This window comes from Protomyctophum parallelum, assembly GCF_964188405.1.
Source record: "Protomyctophum parallelum genome assembly, chromosome: 7".
Classification (NCBI taxonomy): domain Eukaryota; kingdom Metazoa; phylum Chordata; class Actinopteri; order Myctophiformes; family Myctophidae; genus Protomyctophum; species Protomyctophum parallelum.
This window is the reverse complement of record NC_139705.1, coordinates 36,612,905-36,628,507: the sequence shown is the minus strand read 5'-3', so window position 1 is coordinate 36,628,507 and position 15,603 is coordinate 36,612,905. Positions and strand designations below refer to the sequence as shown.

General features: G+C 40.5%; 2 protein-coding genes across 3 annotated transcripts in view; both read right to left on the bottom strand.

The window, feature by feature from the left end:
• The window catches only part of plxnb1a (plexin b1a), an 83,880-nt gene extending 74,121 nt beyond the window's left edge, over positions 1-9,759 (bottom strand). For both annotated transcript variants that reach the window (XM_083770136.1, XM_083770137.1), the window contains exon 1: positions 9,629-9,759. The gene's annotated coding sequence lies outside the window, so the exon portion shown is untranslated. The remainder of the gene's footprint in view (positions 1-9,628) is intronic.
• A 523-nt stretch (positions 9,760-10,282) lies between these two features.
• LOC310861340 (mitogen-activated protein kinase 14B) overlaps positions 10,283-15,603 on the bottom strand; it is a 12,371-nt gene continuing 7,050 nt past the window's right edge. Inside the window, exons 7-12 of the mRNA XM_083768758.1 lie at positions 14,960-15,074; positions 14,327-14,398; positions 13,422-13,501; positions 12,411-12,489; positions 11,928-12,104; positions 10,283-11,669 (exon numbers count right to left, since the gene is read on the bottom strand). Of these exons, the coding sequence (XP_083624884.1) occupies positions 11,608-11,669; positions 11,928-12,104; positions 12,411-12,489; positions 13,422-13,501; positions 14,327-14,398; positions 14,960-15,074 (585 nt within the window). The 3' untranslated portion in view covers positions 10,283-11,607. The remainder of the gene's footprint in view (positions 11,670-11,927; positions 12,105-12,410; positions 12,490-13,421; positions 13,502-14,326; positions 14,399-14,959; positions 15,075-15,603) is intronic.

Genomic DNA, 15,603 nt, shown 5'->3' with positions numbered 1-15,603 from the left:
TACATCCACCATCTCATCCCCTGAGCCCTAGACTCAGAGGGATTAAAACCAACCTACCATCTATCTGGATCTACAGTGACTATGCAAATCCCCCTTCACCCCCTTCCCCAGTAGACATAGACAGCTGTGAGAAACAATGCTGACTTCGCAAAAGACCTTGGAGATCCTCTCTGGAAATGTACAAAGAACTAATCCCACAGTAAATCCGTTGGATCGACCCATGTCAGAGTGAGGTAGTGCAGTTGTTGTCGTTGTTTTTCGTTTGACCAGTCCATTCTTCAAAGAAAGTGATCTCAATGAATGTGCAAATTAGATTGATCGATCATCGATCGGCTGGTTCTGCTGCTCATCAAGAGAGTTTCATTCAATGATTCATTCAAATATCTAATTTTTGCAGACATTAACTCATTATAGTCCAATGACATAATGTGCCATGGGAAAGACCCCGGTCAGATTGAACGATCGAAACAAGGCAATTTTAACCATGCCTGGTTACATAAAGAATTTTGTTTAACTCTACTCAAACAACAAAATATATATCTTTACTTTGATGTATGACGCCGTCGCACTGGGATCTACAAGCTCACAAATCTTGGAAAATTAGTTTTTGCATACATGCCCAAAATAGGGATGCTGAAAGTGTTAAGATGAGTCCATTACATTTCAGAACATGCCAGTTGCCAGTGACACCACCCACAGCTCAGAAACGCCACACACAAAATCCACTGGCATGTCTGTTAGAAAGGGAATTCCAGCACCTGCGAGTGAGGCAGATGGCTAGCATAGCTCTGCTGGGCCCACAGGCAACTGTGCGGGGGCCTGTGGCTGCCTGTACAGGAGTTCAGGCTTAGAGGGGCTGACTTGTCGAGGCCTTGACGTAAAGGGGATTATATAGGACCATACACAACTGTACAGAGGCCTGTGCTTTGAGAAAGGACTTGTTCAGGGGTGGCATTGGAATAGGAATATAAATCACAAACCAAATCACACACAGCATGCCTCTCATACCTTTTATAAATATTTAAAATGGGCAACACACACACACACACACACACACACACACACACACACACACACACACACACACACACACACACACACACACACACACACACACACACACACACACACACACACACACACCCTTTGCATATTAAGTCTTCCCACACTTACATGTACTGTAAATAGATACTAGATACAGTTCAGTGAGCACTCAGCACAAGTATATGGATCAAATATTTAGAAGTACCTCAAAGTGCACGTGCAATGATTGGTGCACATACAAATCTTGAATCTTGAAATCATGGTTGTAAACCTTGCCTGCACAAACATCTTGTGTGATTGTGGCCTTTAACCTTTCAAGCCAAAACGTTCTTCAGTCCACTGATCATTGCCAAAGTTTCATGAAAATCCGACCCCCATCCCTTCAACTTATTTCACTCACCAGACACAAACACAGACAGAAGTGATTACATACATGCATTGCTGCAGGCAGGCGGGCAGGGTAATGAGCTGTTTGATTTAGCATGCTTGGAGAGGCTGACGGTGAATCTTTGATTATATTTGCATTGGGGTACCTTGGCAATGTTTGGAGCCAACAGTGAGCAATGGCACGCACTGACCTCTCCAGCACTCACTCTCTGAAGGTGTGACATGAGACGGTTGTAACGATTCAAAAATCACACCCATGTGAAGTGAGTGGTGCAACTCCGTGTGGGGGTCCCTGGGGGTCCCCGGAAGTTCCAGACCCACAGGAAAGCGCCCAGGGTGCCGGCCCGGTTCTGGCGAGCCGCCCCGCGTCCGAAACAGTCCAGAAATGACAGTTACCGTGTGGGGGTCCCCGGAACATCCAGACCCCCAGGAACGCGCCCAGGGGGCCGCTCCGGTTTCGGCGAGCCGCCCCGCATCTGAAATGGTTGAGAAATGTAGGTCCTGGATCTGTTATTTTCACTATTTCAGAAAATGTGCTTTTTTGTTTGTTTTACACAGTACCATACACCATTTGCATCGCATCTGGGGACGCAAATGTCATACTGTACCCATCAGATTTATATTGGCATGATGGTACGATAATCCTGAAGAGGGACTTTCTTTATGGTTGTCATTCTATAAGGCAGCCAGGATGCACAAAGAGGCAGCTGGGCTGGGGTGTAAGGTTTTGACTACAGGCTGGGTAGCAGGCTGCCCTGGGCCCAGGCTTCAAACAACTCTCCAGGGAACTTGGTGCAGGGACAGGGGCTGGGCCAGGGGCTTAGGCTAAGGGCTGGTGGCAAAGGCCCACATGTAAGCACCCTGAGGGCATATAGCAGGGTGGGGGTCTGCAGAATGGGTGTGTTCCAGCACAATAAAAAACCACACCCTCTGTCAGATGCTTTTATTAATGGGAATCCATCCATCTGGCTATTTAAAGGCAGAAAAAAAGTCCATTCATCTGACCATTAAAAGGCAGAAAAATGTTTATGGACTCATCTCAATTAAGGTTAATAAATGAATATTGTGCATGGATCTTGGAATCTACATGGGAGTGGCATAGCTCCAATGAAGTTCGCTGACATCGTATGGCCAAGCCTTTGACATAAGCCATCCATGATGTCAGACAGTCATCTACTGTATGATGTCCGTCTATGACATGTATGTCAGGGAGTCATCTATGATGTCAGGGAGTCATCTATGATGTCAGTGAGTCATCTATGATGTCAGTCGTCTATGACATATCTCTGGTGTAGGAACATTTCAGCACAATCAGAGCTCCCTTGAATTCCATTATACAATGAACGTTAAATATTTCAAAAAATAATATCTTATAATTTTATGGGAACATAAATGAGAAGGGGTACTTCTTTGGCCTACTTGCAGGGTGCATAAGACATTTGTTCTGGAGTCCAGACACACTGGCATACACAGAATCTCTTTTAGTAGCCATGCCATAGAAATACATTGGAAAATGAAGCCCCCTGCCACTGTTGGTATCAATAGAATATACTAATATCATCAGTACACATACTACATACTCCCAGTACACAACAGTTCCCCAGAAACCCACAATAGTCTGTGTGAGAGGAGAGATAATTAAGTACAGTGGGCAGCCGCTTAGTGGTAATTCAAATATGTTTATTGGGCTGCCAAATTCTGGGAGTATAGGCCACACAGCCTGAGGGGTGGTGGGGACTGGGGAGGGTGGATGGGACTTCTCGTGGCCCGAGATCCAATGCATCACCAGACAGCGAGCATAACTGACCTGGGGTCAAAATGGTTGTATATGCAAGCATTTCAAGAGCTGCCTGGGCCTTAATCAAATGGGTTACATGGAGTGTTCCAGCTTTATACCGGCGGTCACAGACTATACCACTCTGTGCACAAATCCTCAGTGTTAATATATCTGTTTATATCTCAGAGTGTACAAATGGAACCAAACTGACCTTTAAGGGGTCAAATGGACCAGTGTTGTACACTATCAGAGTTAAAGGTGTGTTTAGATCTCACAGCCTCTCACCAACTCTTTAGTAAACACTCATTGCATTTTCAGGTCGGGATACCAATTTCATCCAATCCAGAGAAAGAACTCATACATACAGGATAGAGGGTAGACAAGTTAAATTGGAAGTGATATCAATAAATGACCAGACATTGGAATTGGAACACTGGAAAACTGAAGCCAACAAATTAGCAAATTAATAAAACAAACACAAACTAAGTGTCTTCACACCGTTTTTGGAAAATCCAAATGTCAACTTCCGGTTGTTCTGCTTCCCAACACAGAATCACTGTTTGTTATTGTGTATGAAATTACGATTGTTCCTTATCAATAACTGTAAACAAACAGAAAAATGCTGGGCTATAAATTAGGCTACTTGATACTTAGACTGATTGAGGCTACTGTGGTAAAAAAGAAAAGAAAAAAGCATTAACCACATTCAACCTGGCGTCTCTATTGTGTGGCATGTCATTATATTATGGCAAAACATTTCAAAACTATATATTGAAATTAGCAGATCTACAAGCTCACAATCGCGATTTCGCTATTCATTCTATGACAAAGTATATATTATATTTTATATAATATAAATTGGTTGGCAATACCAATAATGGCTGGTTCCACCAATTTCCAAATTGAGATTTTGAGACTTCTTTTGTATTTCACTTCATGAATTCACCCTTGGTCCCTTTAAACTTGATGCGAGCATTATCCATTTTCCTAATTAACCACACAAACACTAGCAGTCCTAGTCTGGGCATATGTCATAAAAATAAGCAAACATTCTGCAAAAATAGGTGAGGAGGTCACATTCAGAGAAAATAGCCTGTCTACAAGCGAGGCGTCAGCTTGTAGATCGTCTATTTTCGGCAAAGATGTTTGGTGTAGACTAGGGAAAGAAGAGGACCAAGTACAGAGGCCTGAACTTTATAGTAGTTTAACTATAGTGTGTGGTGCTTAAAGTGTTTAAAGCTGTCCTTTTATATAAATTTAACCAAGCTGTATGGTAGAGAATGTTACAATACAACAAACACAACTGCAGTGGTTAGATTTGCTTTGACTTTTATTGAGACAAGATCCTCTGCTTGACAAGTGGTACATAGTGCCTGGAGGTCAACATTATATTTCTCCCCTGGGTAAAGAGATATGTGCCCTATTAGCTCAGTGGTTCCCAAACGTTTTAGCTTGAGACCCAAAAGAGACATTTTATGTCTCCCCGGGCCCCAATAGTGAAAATAGCCGATCTACAAGCTCACTTAATGCTTTGCCACGGATTGTGAGCTTGTATGTAGCTCTGATATTTTCACATTTCTTTATTTATGATTTTATTTATTTTGCAGAGGAGCTGGGTTTGAATCTCAAGTAGGCCTATGACGTGAAAGCTACGGAATGCAGCTCTAACTGGGGCCACAGAATCCAATACAGGCAGCAAATTAACTTTAAAAATACTCCAAGCCTCGTCAATGAGATTAACTGTTCAATATGTCTGCCAATTTGACAAACGACAGAGAACATTCTTTTAAATATTGTTTCATTGCCCACCATTTTGATAAACGTCACATTGACTCATCAACTCCAGAAAAATTGGAAACCAGAACCAAAAAATCCCAGAGCACGCATACACAGTAGCATTGTGTGTGCATGCGTGTGCGTGTTCAAGTACAGGAATGTACCATGACGGACTACCAGCTGTTGTTTCAGTGACTGACAGGGCAACACCCAAAATAATTCTGGCATACACACACACTGGCACACTGGCGCACACACACACACACACACACACACACACACAATGCGATACATCATTATGCCCGATGGCTGATCATTTTCAAACAAGACTAATACTAACATACCATTTCCATACTCATCCAGTAGGCCTACGCCAAATGAGTGTCAACCAGATACTAGTCTCTCGAGACAGACTGTTGAGAGAGCTGTTTTTCCATTATTTTTAGACTATGGGTTCACAGATTGCCCAGTGGACAGTGGTTAATGGCAGGTCAAAGATGTAAACTTTTTAAGACACTCATCCCCAAAGTTAAATTTGAAACTCAGGTTTGTGTTCCAGTCAAGCCTGTATGTGTGAACCAGAGATTACATCCTTGTAAAAGCTCTAAGTCACTGAGTTTCTGATTTCAAAAGAGTGGACATATGCTCCGCTCTGCAGCGCCTCTACTGATGAAAACCTCACATACACTGAATCAAATATCTGATGCCTATGCTATGAATCACAATCTGTCAACACCGTGTTAGATGCCTAGCAGTCCATCTCATGAGAGCCATATAATTAGCTTGAAACTGAAAGCATTGGTTGTAATATGGCACTTTACCGCAGCTGCTGCCATCGAAGTGGCATTCATCGTGTATAGGCCTAATCCTGCGTTCACACTAGTCAAGTCAAGTCAATTTTTTTATATAGCACTTTTAAAAACAACAGCAGTTGACCCAAAGTGCTTTCCAGAGAACAGGTAGACCGTAGTCTATCCACAGTGCAATAGTAGAACATGTAATACAATCATAAAACAGGCCAAGCAAACAAAATAACAACAAAAACAATGAACAACAATAAACAATAACTTCACATTGTACACTAGTTAGGGGAATATAAGGTTTAACCCCCACAAAATTGATACAAAAGGTTTTTCAATGGATTCTGGTATAGGATTTATACCTGAAGGTAGATTTTGGTAGACTTTTAGTATGTTATTTAGCATGGCCAATACTACCAGAATTTTTTTAATAACTTTATTTATAGCATTTTCAATTTTTGTAGACAAACAGTGAAAAATATTTTGTATAATTTTTTTTCAATTGAGATATACAGTATAGCCGTTTATAAGCTTTATAAGCCTGCCATTTTTAACGCCATCTTGGAAATGACGCCTTTCCCGAAGGTATATTTTCCTAAATTTGTAGTATATTCTTAATCATGTCCAGAGGTACAAGAATAAGTTGAAAAATACAAAAATGTTTTCCCATTTGATATGGCCATTTTAAACTTGAAAATGACAGCTTTCTGGGGAGTAGATTTTGGTAGACTTTTAGTATGTTATTTATTTAGCATGCCCAATACTACCAGAATCCATTGAAAAACCTTTTGTATCCATTTTTTTGGGGTTAAGGGATATTTCTTCCTAAATTGACTCACCTAAGTGGCGACAAAAGCTAAATGACCAAGCGTGGCCAGTCTACATTGGCTGATTGCCGAGTCACTGTTAAGTGTTGCTCAGGCCAAACTGCGTACAGTACAGTCAAGGTAGTTACAGGGCAAGAGAAAGTAAATGAAAAGGGTAGGGTATACTAGCCCAACGGCAACAGTTTCTTTTTCTTCCATTGAATGGAGCAGCATTGGAGAGAGAACAGGGGAGTGGAAATGTTAAACCAAAAACATGACTAATTGACACTTCACCGCACCGTTGTAGCACTGAAATAAGTTGAAATCTGTAGTGCATCACACCTGTCACACAGCGACAAGTGTCAAGACTCAGTCAGCACTGTACATCGGCATTGCCAGCAACTTGTGTGAACGACAAATGTGACTAAATTTGACTGAGGGACTGCCATTGGATTTTCTTTTTCTTTTTTTTTCTTTTTTCATGTTTTATTATGATAGCAGGGAATCATAGCTTCAAATTGACATATTGGTTGTTCAGTTTGTCCCACCAGTTTTGGAGATATGGCTTATAGAGTAATGTCTTGCAGAAAACAGCGATTTGAGAAAACAGGCTTGAAAGGTTCACTTCTGTGGTCTCTAACATATACACCTAGCTACATGTTATAGCATTTATTTCATGTTGATTTCAGCTCTGACACTTATTTCAGACATGCTCTAGTTAGTATGTGAAGAGTCTACCTGTGCTATTAAAGGGGGGAAAAAGTTTTTCTCCTCTGGTGAAAAGCTGGAGTTGGCGCAATGGCATGCTCTCAGTCAAATCTGGTCACAAATGTGAATGGTAAAAGCTACATTTTATTTTTCTGTGTCCAGTCTGTGTACTCCTGATACAGTATAGGCCTTGGTTCCTGCGTCTCACCTGAATTTGACACAGTTGACACAGCACCTACTACTGTATAGCACCTCAACCAAGTAGTATACGTAGATGCCACATACAGTAGCACCAAAATAGGTCCCCCAATGATTATTACAAGCCAAAGAACCAATGCTATGGCTATTTAGCACCATTTTTGTTTACACTGAATATGGGATAGCTGGCATACATGAATTCTGATGTGCTAAGTAAGATGACAGCTACAATTACATAGGTTCTTGATTCAAAATGAATGTCAGTGACTGACTGGCCGGTTTTCAATGCAAAGGGAAACCCCACACAATGATTGACAAGCGTAATCTAAGCAGCCCGTCTGTAAAAACATAAACAGTCTACACACTTCAGCAGCCTGTGGTAACACCATACATATCTATGAGGACATTCATTTATCACCACATTATGGCTCACTCAAGTGTGGGTAATGTGATATAGTGTCTGTAGAACAGGCAGTGAGACCAGCAGATGGTCAGCTATTCAAAACATTTCTGGATTTTCGGCACAAGGAGCATAACCAGAGAGGAATGGTACAGACTGAGGTTCAAGGGTTAGCAGTGTAAACAAAGCAGGAAATCTGTTTTTGTTTTTTCCCACTTTCCAACCTGGAACCCCCATTTTAGGCATTATAGGGGGTTTAGTGCTACATGAGATCTCTCAACTCTCAGATCTAGTAGCTGTTTCATAATGAAGGGCAGCTGGATTGTCCATCATGAAAGTTGAGAAAAATCAAAGAGCTCTTTCTAGCTTGTTTACGGTCTATGCAGACACAGACACAAGTAGCATGAATGATACAAAACCTTCTTGTGTGTGTGTGTGTGTGTGTGTGTGTGTGTGTGTGTGTGTGTGTGTGTGTAAGCAGTTTGTCTATGGAGAAGATATTTCATATCCTTGAATATAGTAAAACAAGTTTCTACATACTTTTTTGTATATTAACAGGTTCAAAAGTTATCTCCCCCCCTACAATTTGTGTTAATAATAAGCATGTGCATCCAGTTTCATCTGGCTTGACCATATTCTTCTGATTATTGTTTGGATCTATTATGTATGCGCTTATAGTGCAGATCCAAATAAACTAATTAAAATGTGAGAGAAGGGGGGAGGAGGGAGGGCAGAGAGGCAGAGAGAGAGAGAGCTAGGGAAAGATTGCAAGGGGGTGGGGACACAGTAAGGTTATCAGGTAGAAAGAGAACTCACTAAGTCTTTAAAAGCAATGCCTCACCAGAACAGCTGAAAACACACGATCCTATCTAAACACACAGCCACACCAAGGACACAGACACTGAAGTTGAAGTGTGTGTGTGTGTGTGTGTGTGTGTGTGTGTGTGTGTGTGTGTGTGTGTGTGTGTGTGTGTGTGTGTGTGTGTGTGTGGCCTATGTATGATAATAATGTGTCTATCAATTTTACCTTAAAAGTTGTATTGTTTTTAGGGAGGAGAGGATATTATAATTCTAATATGAAGAAAGGTTCTCCAGTCCATTCTCTCTCTATGCAGGATCCACAATCAATTTGAAACACATGGAATATGCATTCATTTCTCCTGAATTATTCACTCACACAACTGTCTGAAAGACAAATATGGGCTGACAACATCTGCATCAAATGAAAACAAAGCCATCAAGTTCAACAGTGCCAATAAGTGTCAACTAATATATTTTGTGTCAATGAGGCAACTGTGCAGCTGTGTGTTTATCCATTAGAATGCCTAATGCTAGCAGGTGAACAAGGCATTTGACATTTGCCTCATGCATTCCTAGATCAGGTGACATGCGTGTGTACGTGCGTGCAGCGTGCGTGTGTGTGGCTGTGACTTGGCTTGGAGCACAGTGATTCTCATTCACAACAATGGCCAGAAGCTAACTGCAAGTCTGCACCTACTCATAATTTGAGTAACAGCGCGTGTGTGGGCTGCAGCCCAATCATTTGACTCACCTCCGTCCATAACAATAGAAAGCCGCTTGATGATAAACCAATTCAACCGTTCAAACAGTAGGCCTACTTGTAACTGTTTTACAAGTGAGAATACAATACCTTAGAATTCGGGTTTTACAGATAAATCATATGGTCTGAAAACACATTATGCAATGCATGATGGCTCGCATCACATCTTACCTGATTGAATCACAAAACGTGAACTTCTCATCCGCGTCAACAAGCGAGGAGGCGCGTCCGTCTGTTTCAAACACTCCTCCTGTCTAGTGTCCTTTTAGCGAGACTTCTTTCTCTATGTGCTCATAATAATAACAATATCCCAAACATATTTGGTCACGCTCGCTCCCGCAATACAATTCGAGGTTCAAAACTTTGGGTACCAACAATATGCGTGCTGCTGCCTCGGGTTATGGATAAAAGTGAATGACTAGTTGGTTGGTTGTGAAAGCTCACAGGACCATAGAGGACACGCGAGGAGCCGCAACTGACCAGGAGGCTGAGAGATAGCGAGCGCCCTACACAGGAGGGGGTAACAGCTCAATGGCGACACCTTGAGTCTAGGAATGGTACAGCAACAGCTGGCTGGACTTTGACTGACTGACTGACTGATATGACTGACTGACTGCCTGGATAGTTGAATACGTTTTAAATACAGCCTTAAACACAAAGGTGAGTGATAGTGTAATAATAACAATTAAGTGGCCCCGAAATCCCTCCCTTAAAGGTAGTAGGTACAATGTCTGTCCACCATAGATAGGCCCATTGGTAAATTATGATAAAAGTCCCCATACATTTCATATGTTTTATTTGAGTACAAGTAAAGTTGACAAGTGAAGTTACAAAAAACAAAGTATACAGACAGAAAAAAATGACAATAAATGAAATGGGTAGCACATGAAATGTCCTCAGTAAAATTATGTAATGTAGGCTATATTTACATTCCTGTAATTGATACCATATGTTGATAAATAAAGTTCACAGCACACTATTATTATTCATGTAACCACCTGGATTCAAACCAGGGCCATGCGTGTGTGAAACAGACCAAACATCCGCTCATCCAAAGGGGCATATGCCCCTTCTGGGCTACAGGCAGGGCTACTCTGCTACACAGACACTTGACACACCATTAGAAAAAGAGCAATAGGTCAAATAAAATCCACTGACATAGAAATGTCTTCTATTCACAAATTCAGGACGTTTTCTTTTTATGATTTAAGGCAGCATTGGTTTCCCAAATTAATAGCTTTCTAGTTCTGAAACGATTCCAACACTTTGATCATTCGTCCAGTGGTCCAGCAACGTGTGAGTAATACTAGTAACACTAACATTTATGAGCAATTAGTCAACAATTTGTACCCATTTGGAGAATTATATTATTATTTTATGTAAGGTAAGTAAGTAGTGACATTAATGGTGGTGTAAGTGGTATGTTTTTTTTTAATTATAAACATAACAAAGACAGTTTATCAGCTTCAATTTGATAGTGTTCCAATTCCATTTGTATGCTCATTCATTCATTCATTCATTTATTTCTTTATTTAATCACTTCCAGTTTTACTTATTGTGTATCCTGTGAGTTTTCTCCAAATTGGATAACATTGGTATCCTGACTTGAAAATTTATTTTCTTAATACTAAAGATTCTGGCGAGATGGAGAAAACCTTCTTATTGAATAAACACTATAACACTGCTGATTATCAGAATATAGAGCTAATATAACAATTATTATAATAAACAAAAATCATTTTAAACACACCCTTATAAAACAATCATCCTCAATCCTCAATTCTGCATCTTGTGTTATGCAGTTCTATGTACTGTGTTGTCTAATTAAACCAGGCAGATTGTGTGTCATTTCCACATTTGATGTACCGTATTATTCATAAATAAATAAAAAACAATATTTATTATTTTTGAGTTTTCCTAACCCAGACGAATCTGGTCTGGCACTAAATTACATTTCGCTCACCCCAGAGTTGTGGGTAACCAATCAGAGCCCACTATTCAAAGTGAGACTTTTTTGCTGTGATGTTGGAATCGTTTTTATAATGGCCCCTTGGAAATAAATCTTCCACAACAAAGTTGCAGTCTGTCCATGCCAGTCTAGAGTTTTCCCTCTATTCAAACACAAGGGGGTGCTGTTTGGTCACGGTGACTCACATGGCTGTCTGACTGGGGTTGGCAGGGTCAAAGGTCATGATCTCCATGTGGATAAGACCTGGTCGGAGAGTTAAACAATTACACACATTTAACTTTTAAGCCCTATATGTACTTTGTTAAAATAGCTGAAAATAGCTGATTTACAAGCTCACAACAATGCATGGCATCGTGACATGTTGAGCTTGTAGATCTGCTATTTCACTAGTTTTTTTTTACATTTCAAAGTGCTTAACGTTGTTAAACATCCAACGCAATTTAATGGATTTCCAACACAGGTAGGACATCAATTCAGTTCTTCAATGTATAAAACTCTTACTTTTCCACTCGCCCACTGCCAGCTCCAGGTTCTCAAATGAGTCATCGTAGGTCTGGTCAGATGAGGGCTCACACTCTGGGTCGTGGTACTCAGACAGGTAGGGATGGGACAGTCCCTGTTTAGCTGTCAGTCTGGTCTCTGGATCCAGAAGTAACATGCCCTCCAGTAGGTCCACAGCTATACACACGCACACACACGCACACACACACACACACACACACACACACACACACACACACACACACACACACACACACACAATGCAGAAATATGCATTAGATAGCACCTCGCAGTCTTCTTGGTACTGTAGCATATTCATTCATACTCAAGGGGAATGTGTTATCCTCAGCATTGTATATCATTTATGTCACTTAATCAAAGTATTGCCTTTGTCTTTATAATATTTTTTATAATGAAACCTTTTGTATGTTGCTTTGACTACAAAATGTAATTGTACAAATCTCAGCTTAAATTTCGACATACCATTTTCCTCCATTTCGGGGAAAACGTCCTTGAAAATCTTCTTCTTCATAACAGGGAGACCTTGAACATATGACTGGGCCTGTGAAAGTACAATTTAGATATCAACAGATGTTTTCATCCAGAGCGACTTACAATGTGCATGCAGTCAGTGTAAATGACATGAACCCTAGTCAACCAAGGACAGGGTCAGTGGTTGAAGAAATGAATAAGAATTAAAGGGACACTTCACCCTTTTTCCAAAAAAATATATGTTAATGACGTTTAGAAGCTTTAGATCACTTTCCTGGGGGTATTTATGTGTGTAATATGTGGTTTTAGATATTTTAGATTGTAGCAGTGAGCCTGTTGTCTCTGATGTCATAGACACTGGTCTCACTACCTTCCTGGACTACAATTCCCATAATTATTTGGTGCACTGCTCCTCCTTGTGGATAGGGGGAGAGCTGTCTTACTGAGACAACATGTAGTCCAGGAAGGAAGTGAGCCCAGTGTCCATGACATCAGAGACAACAGGCTCACTGCTACAATCTAAAATATCTAAAACCACATATTACACACATAAAGACCCCCAGGAAAGTGTTCTAAAGCTTCTAAACGTCATTAACATATATTTTTTTGCAAAAAGGGTGAAGTGTCCCTTTAAGAAAACATGCACATCTTACAAAGTAACCCACTTTGAACCCCAAAAGGTTCTACAATCAGACGTGCATCTGTCTAGCATCCTCTGTCTATGGCATGTTCATAGCCACTTAAACTCTCTATACTTAGTAAAACAGACCTGAGTTGGCTCTGTACTTGGTCTGCTCTTGTTTCCAAGTCACTTTGCCAGAAATAACAGATCTACAAGCTCACAATATCTTGTGTTGTGAGCTTGTTCTTCAGCTATTTCTGGCAAATGTTCCTCCAGAATAGCTGATGCTAGGGTTCAAGTGTTAAGCAGGAAGTGCAAATGCAAATAAATAGATGAGTCTGAGGAGGTGGGTTTTCAGAAAATCGTGATTTTTGTCATACGTCTTTGCTTTGCATCTTCTCGACCAAGGAAGGATGAGGTGTTCCTGTCATGCGTAGGATCTTCTTCAGCTGATCGATACCTTAACAAGCTGGTTAAGGAAAGACCATGTTATCCATTATCGCTCCAGAGGAGTGGTATTATTATATTCAAAGTTGGGAAAATGGAAATCTGAACAGCCACTAGATGCCACTATTTTATTATTTGTACTGTCATACGTCATCTTGATTACTGGTACTCAAAGTGGGATTTGTGGACCCCCAAGCCTCCTCTAGGCCTTGGGGGTCCCCAACAAAATGAGGAACAGTATAAACAATGAATCCCTAATTCCTGTGTTCAGCGATTCTGAAATAACCAATCTACAAGCTCACAGCGTGTCACAATGCAAATAATATCCTGATATGACTTGCAACATGTGTGAAATGCTGGAGCATCTGAGACAAAACAAGTGACTGGTCACATGGTCAGTGAGTATTCTTTCAGATAAGAAGAAGCTCAGCTGGCCCTGTGGTGGGTTCATTTAATTTCTATAAATGTATTCTTACCATGATGTTAATTCAAAAGAATATACAGAACCTTTTAAAACTCTACTACAATCAAATTAATTGCATTTGGGCTAAATAAAGGCAAGAAGTTACAAAGCAAAACATTCAGTACTCAAGAGATTCTGTCTAGTGTATTTATCCAACTTTAACATAATCAATAATAAAGAATATAGTAATTCAATATTACTCAAATAATAATGTTACAGTTCCCTGTGTTATAGCAACTAGTAAATTAAAGTATAGCTTATCAGCTAAACTTGTCAGTGTCATACTGTATGTACTGCATGGGTACTGCATGCACTGTGGGTACTGCATGTACTGTGTGTAGTACTATACTGTAGGTATTGAACAGGTAAGGATACTGTCATGTCCTGGGAACAGGACCTTTCCTGTGATCAGCTCCGCCAGGATGCAGGCAGCAGACCACACATCCACTACGAAAGAACAGAAACAAACACAGCAAAGTGTTATCATAGAAACATCATCTTGTTGCCAGATTCAACTACAGCATGATCTGCCATTTAAGCCCTATTGCATATTTTGTTGTATGCTGGTGTCGGCACAGCGAAAATAGTCAATCTACAAGCGCACAACACGTCACATGTAATGCAACACATTGTGAGCGTATGTATCTGTTATTTTCGCAAATCCTTTTGTGAGAAATGTGAAAATATTCACACATTGCTTGTATTGTTTTACACAATTATGTATCAAATTCATAGTATTTATATAATTTTTTGTGTGAAAAAAATCTCATAAATTCTCACAAAATGTTGTATATTTATCACAACATGCTGTATAGATCATCATCTGCAAATGTTAGTTTATTTATGAAACTTTTCACTTTTGTTTTTGAAAAACAAAACAAAAAACCCTTAGTGTTCTATTTATTGCACACTGTCGGTGACTCACTGTATTCAAAACATGTTAAGACTTGTTTCCTGGTGAGGGAATGCTATAATATGATATTACAGTTACAGATGATATGGCTCTACCTGTTTGGCTGTAATGCATCCAGTTGAATATGATCTCTGGGGCACGGTACCAGCGCGTCACAACATAACCTGTCATCTCGCTTTCAGTCTGCCGTGCCAGGCCAAAGTCCAGGATCTGAAATAGTAAAAACAGTCACAACAATGGTTTATGACCCTAAGCACTATTTCACATACACCAAGGTGTTGCAATCAATGTTATTCTGTCAGCTTGCATGGTCATTCTAAATATACACTGGTGACAGACCGCTACGACTCTCGCCTACATGTGAATGATGCTTAATTGGAACTTTACTATTATCTGCAGGGGCAGTTAATCTGTAAAGTCCTATCTGTAAAGTCCTATCTGAATGGGTAGAGAGACTATCTGAGAAACAGAAGGTCCGCGGTTCTCCCCCAGGACCCCGGTCGATGTGTCAAAGTGTCCCTGAGCAAGACACTTAACAGCTACCTGCTCTGTGGGCGCTGTATTAATACCACTTGCCTACTGCTCCTTATAGTTAGGATGGGTTAAATGCAAAGGACACATTTTGCACAATGTGCAAAATGTGACCCCAAAGGAGTGGTGAACATCTGACTTGATCAAATGACTGGCTGGTTTTTATAGTCCCTATTGTATGCTCTGACCACAGAACGTCAGCCTTTTC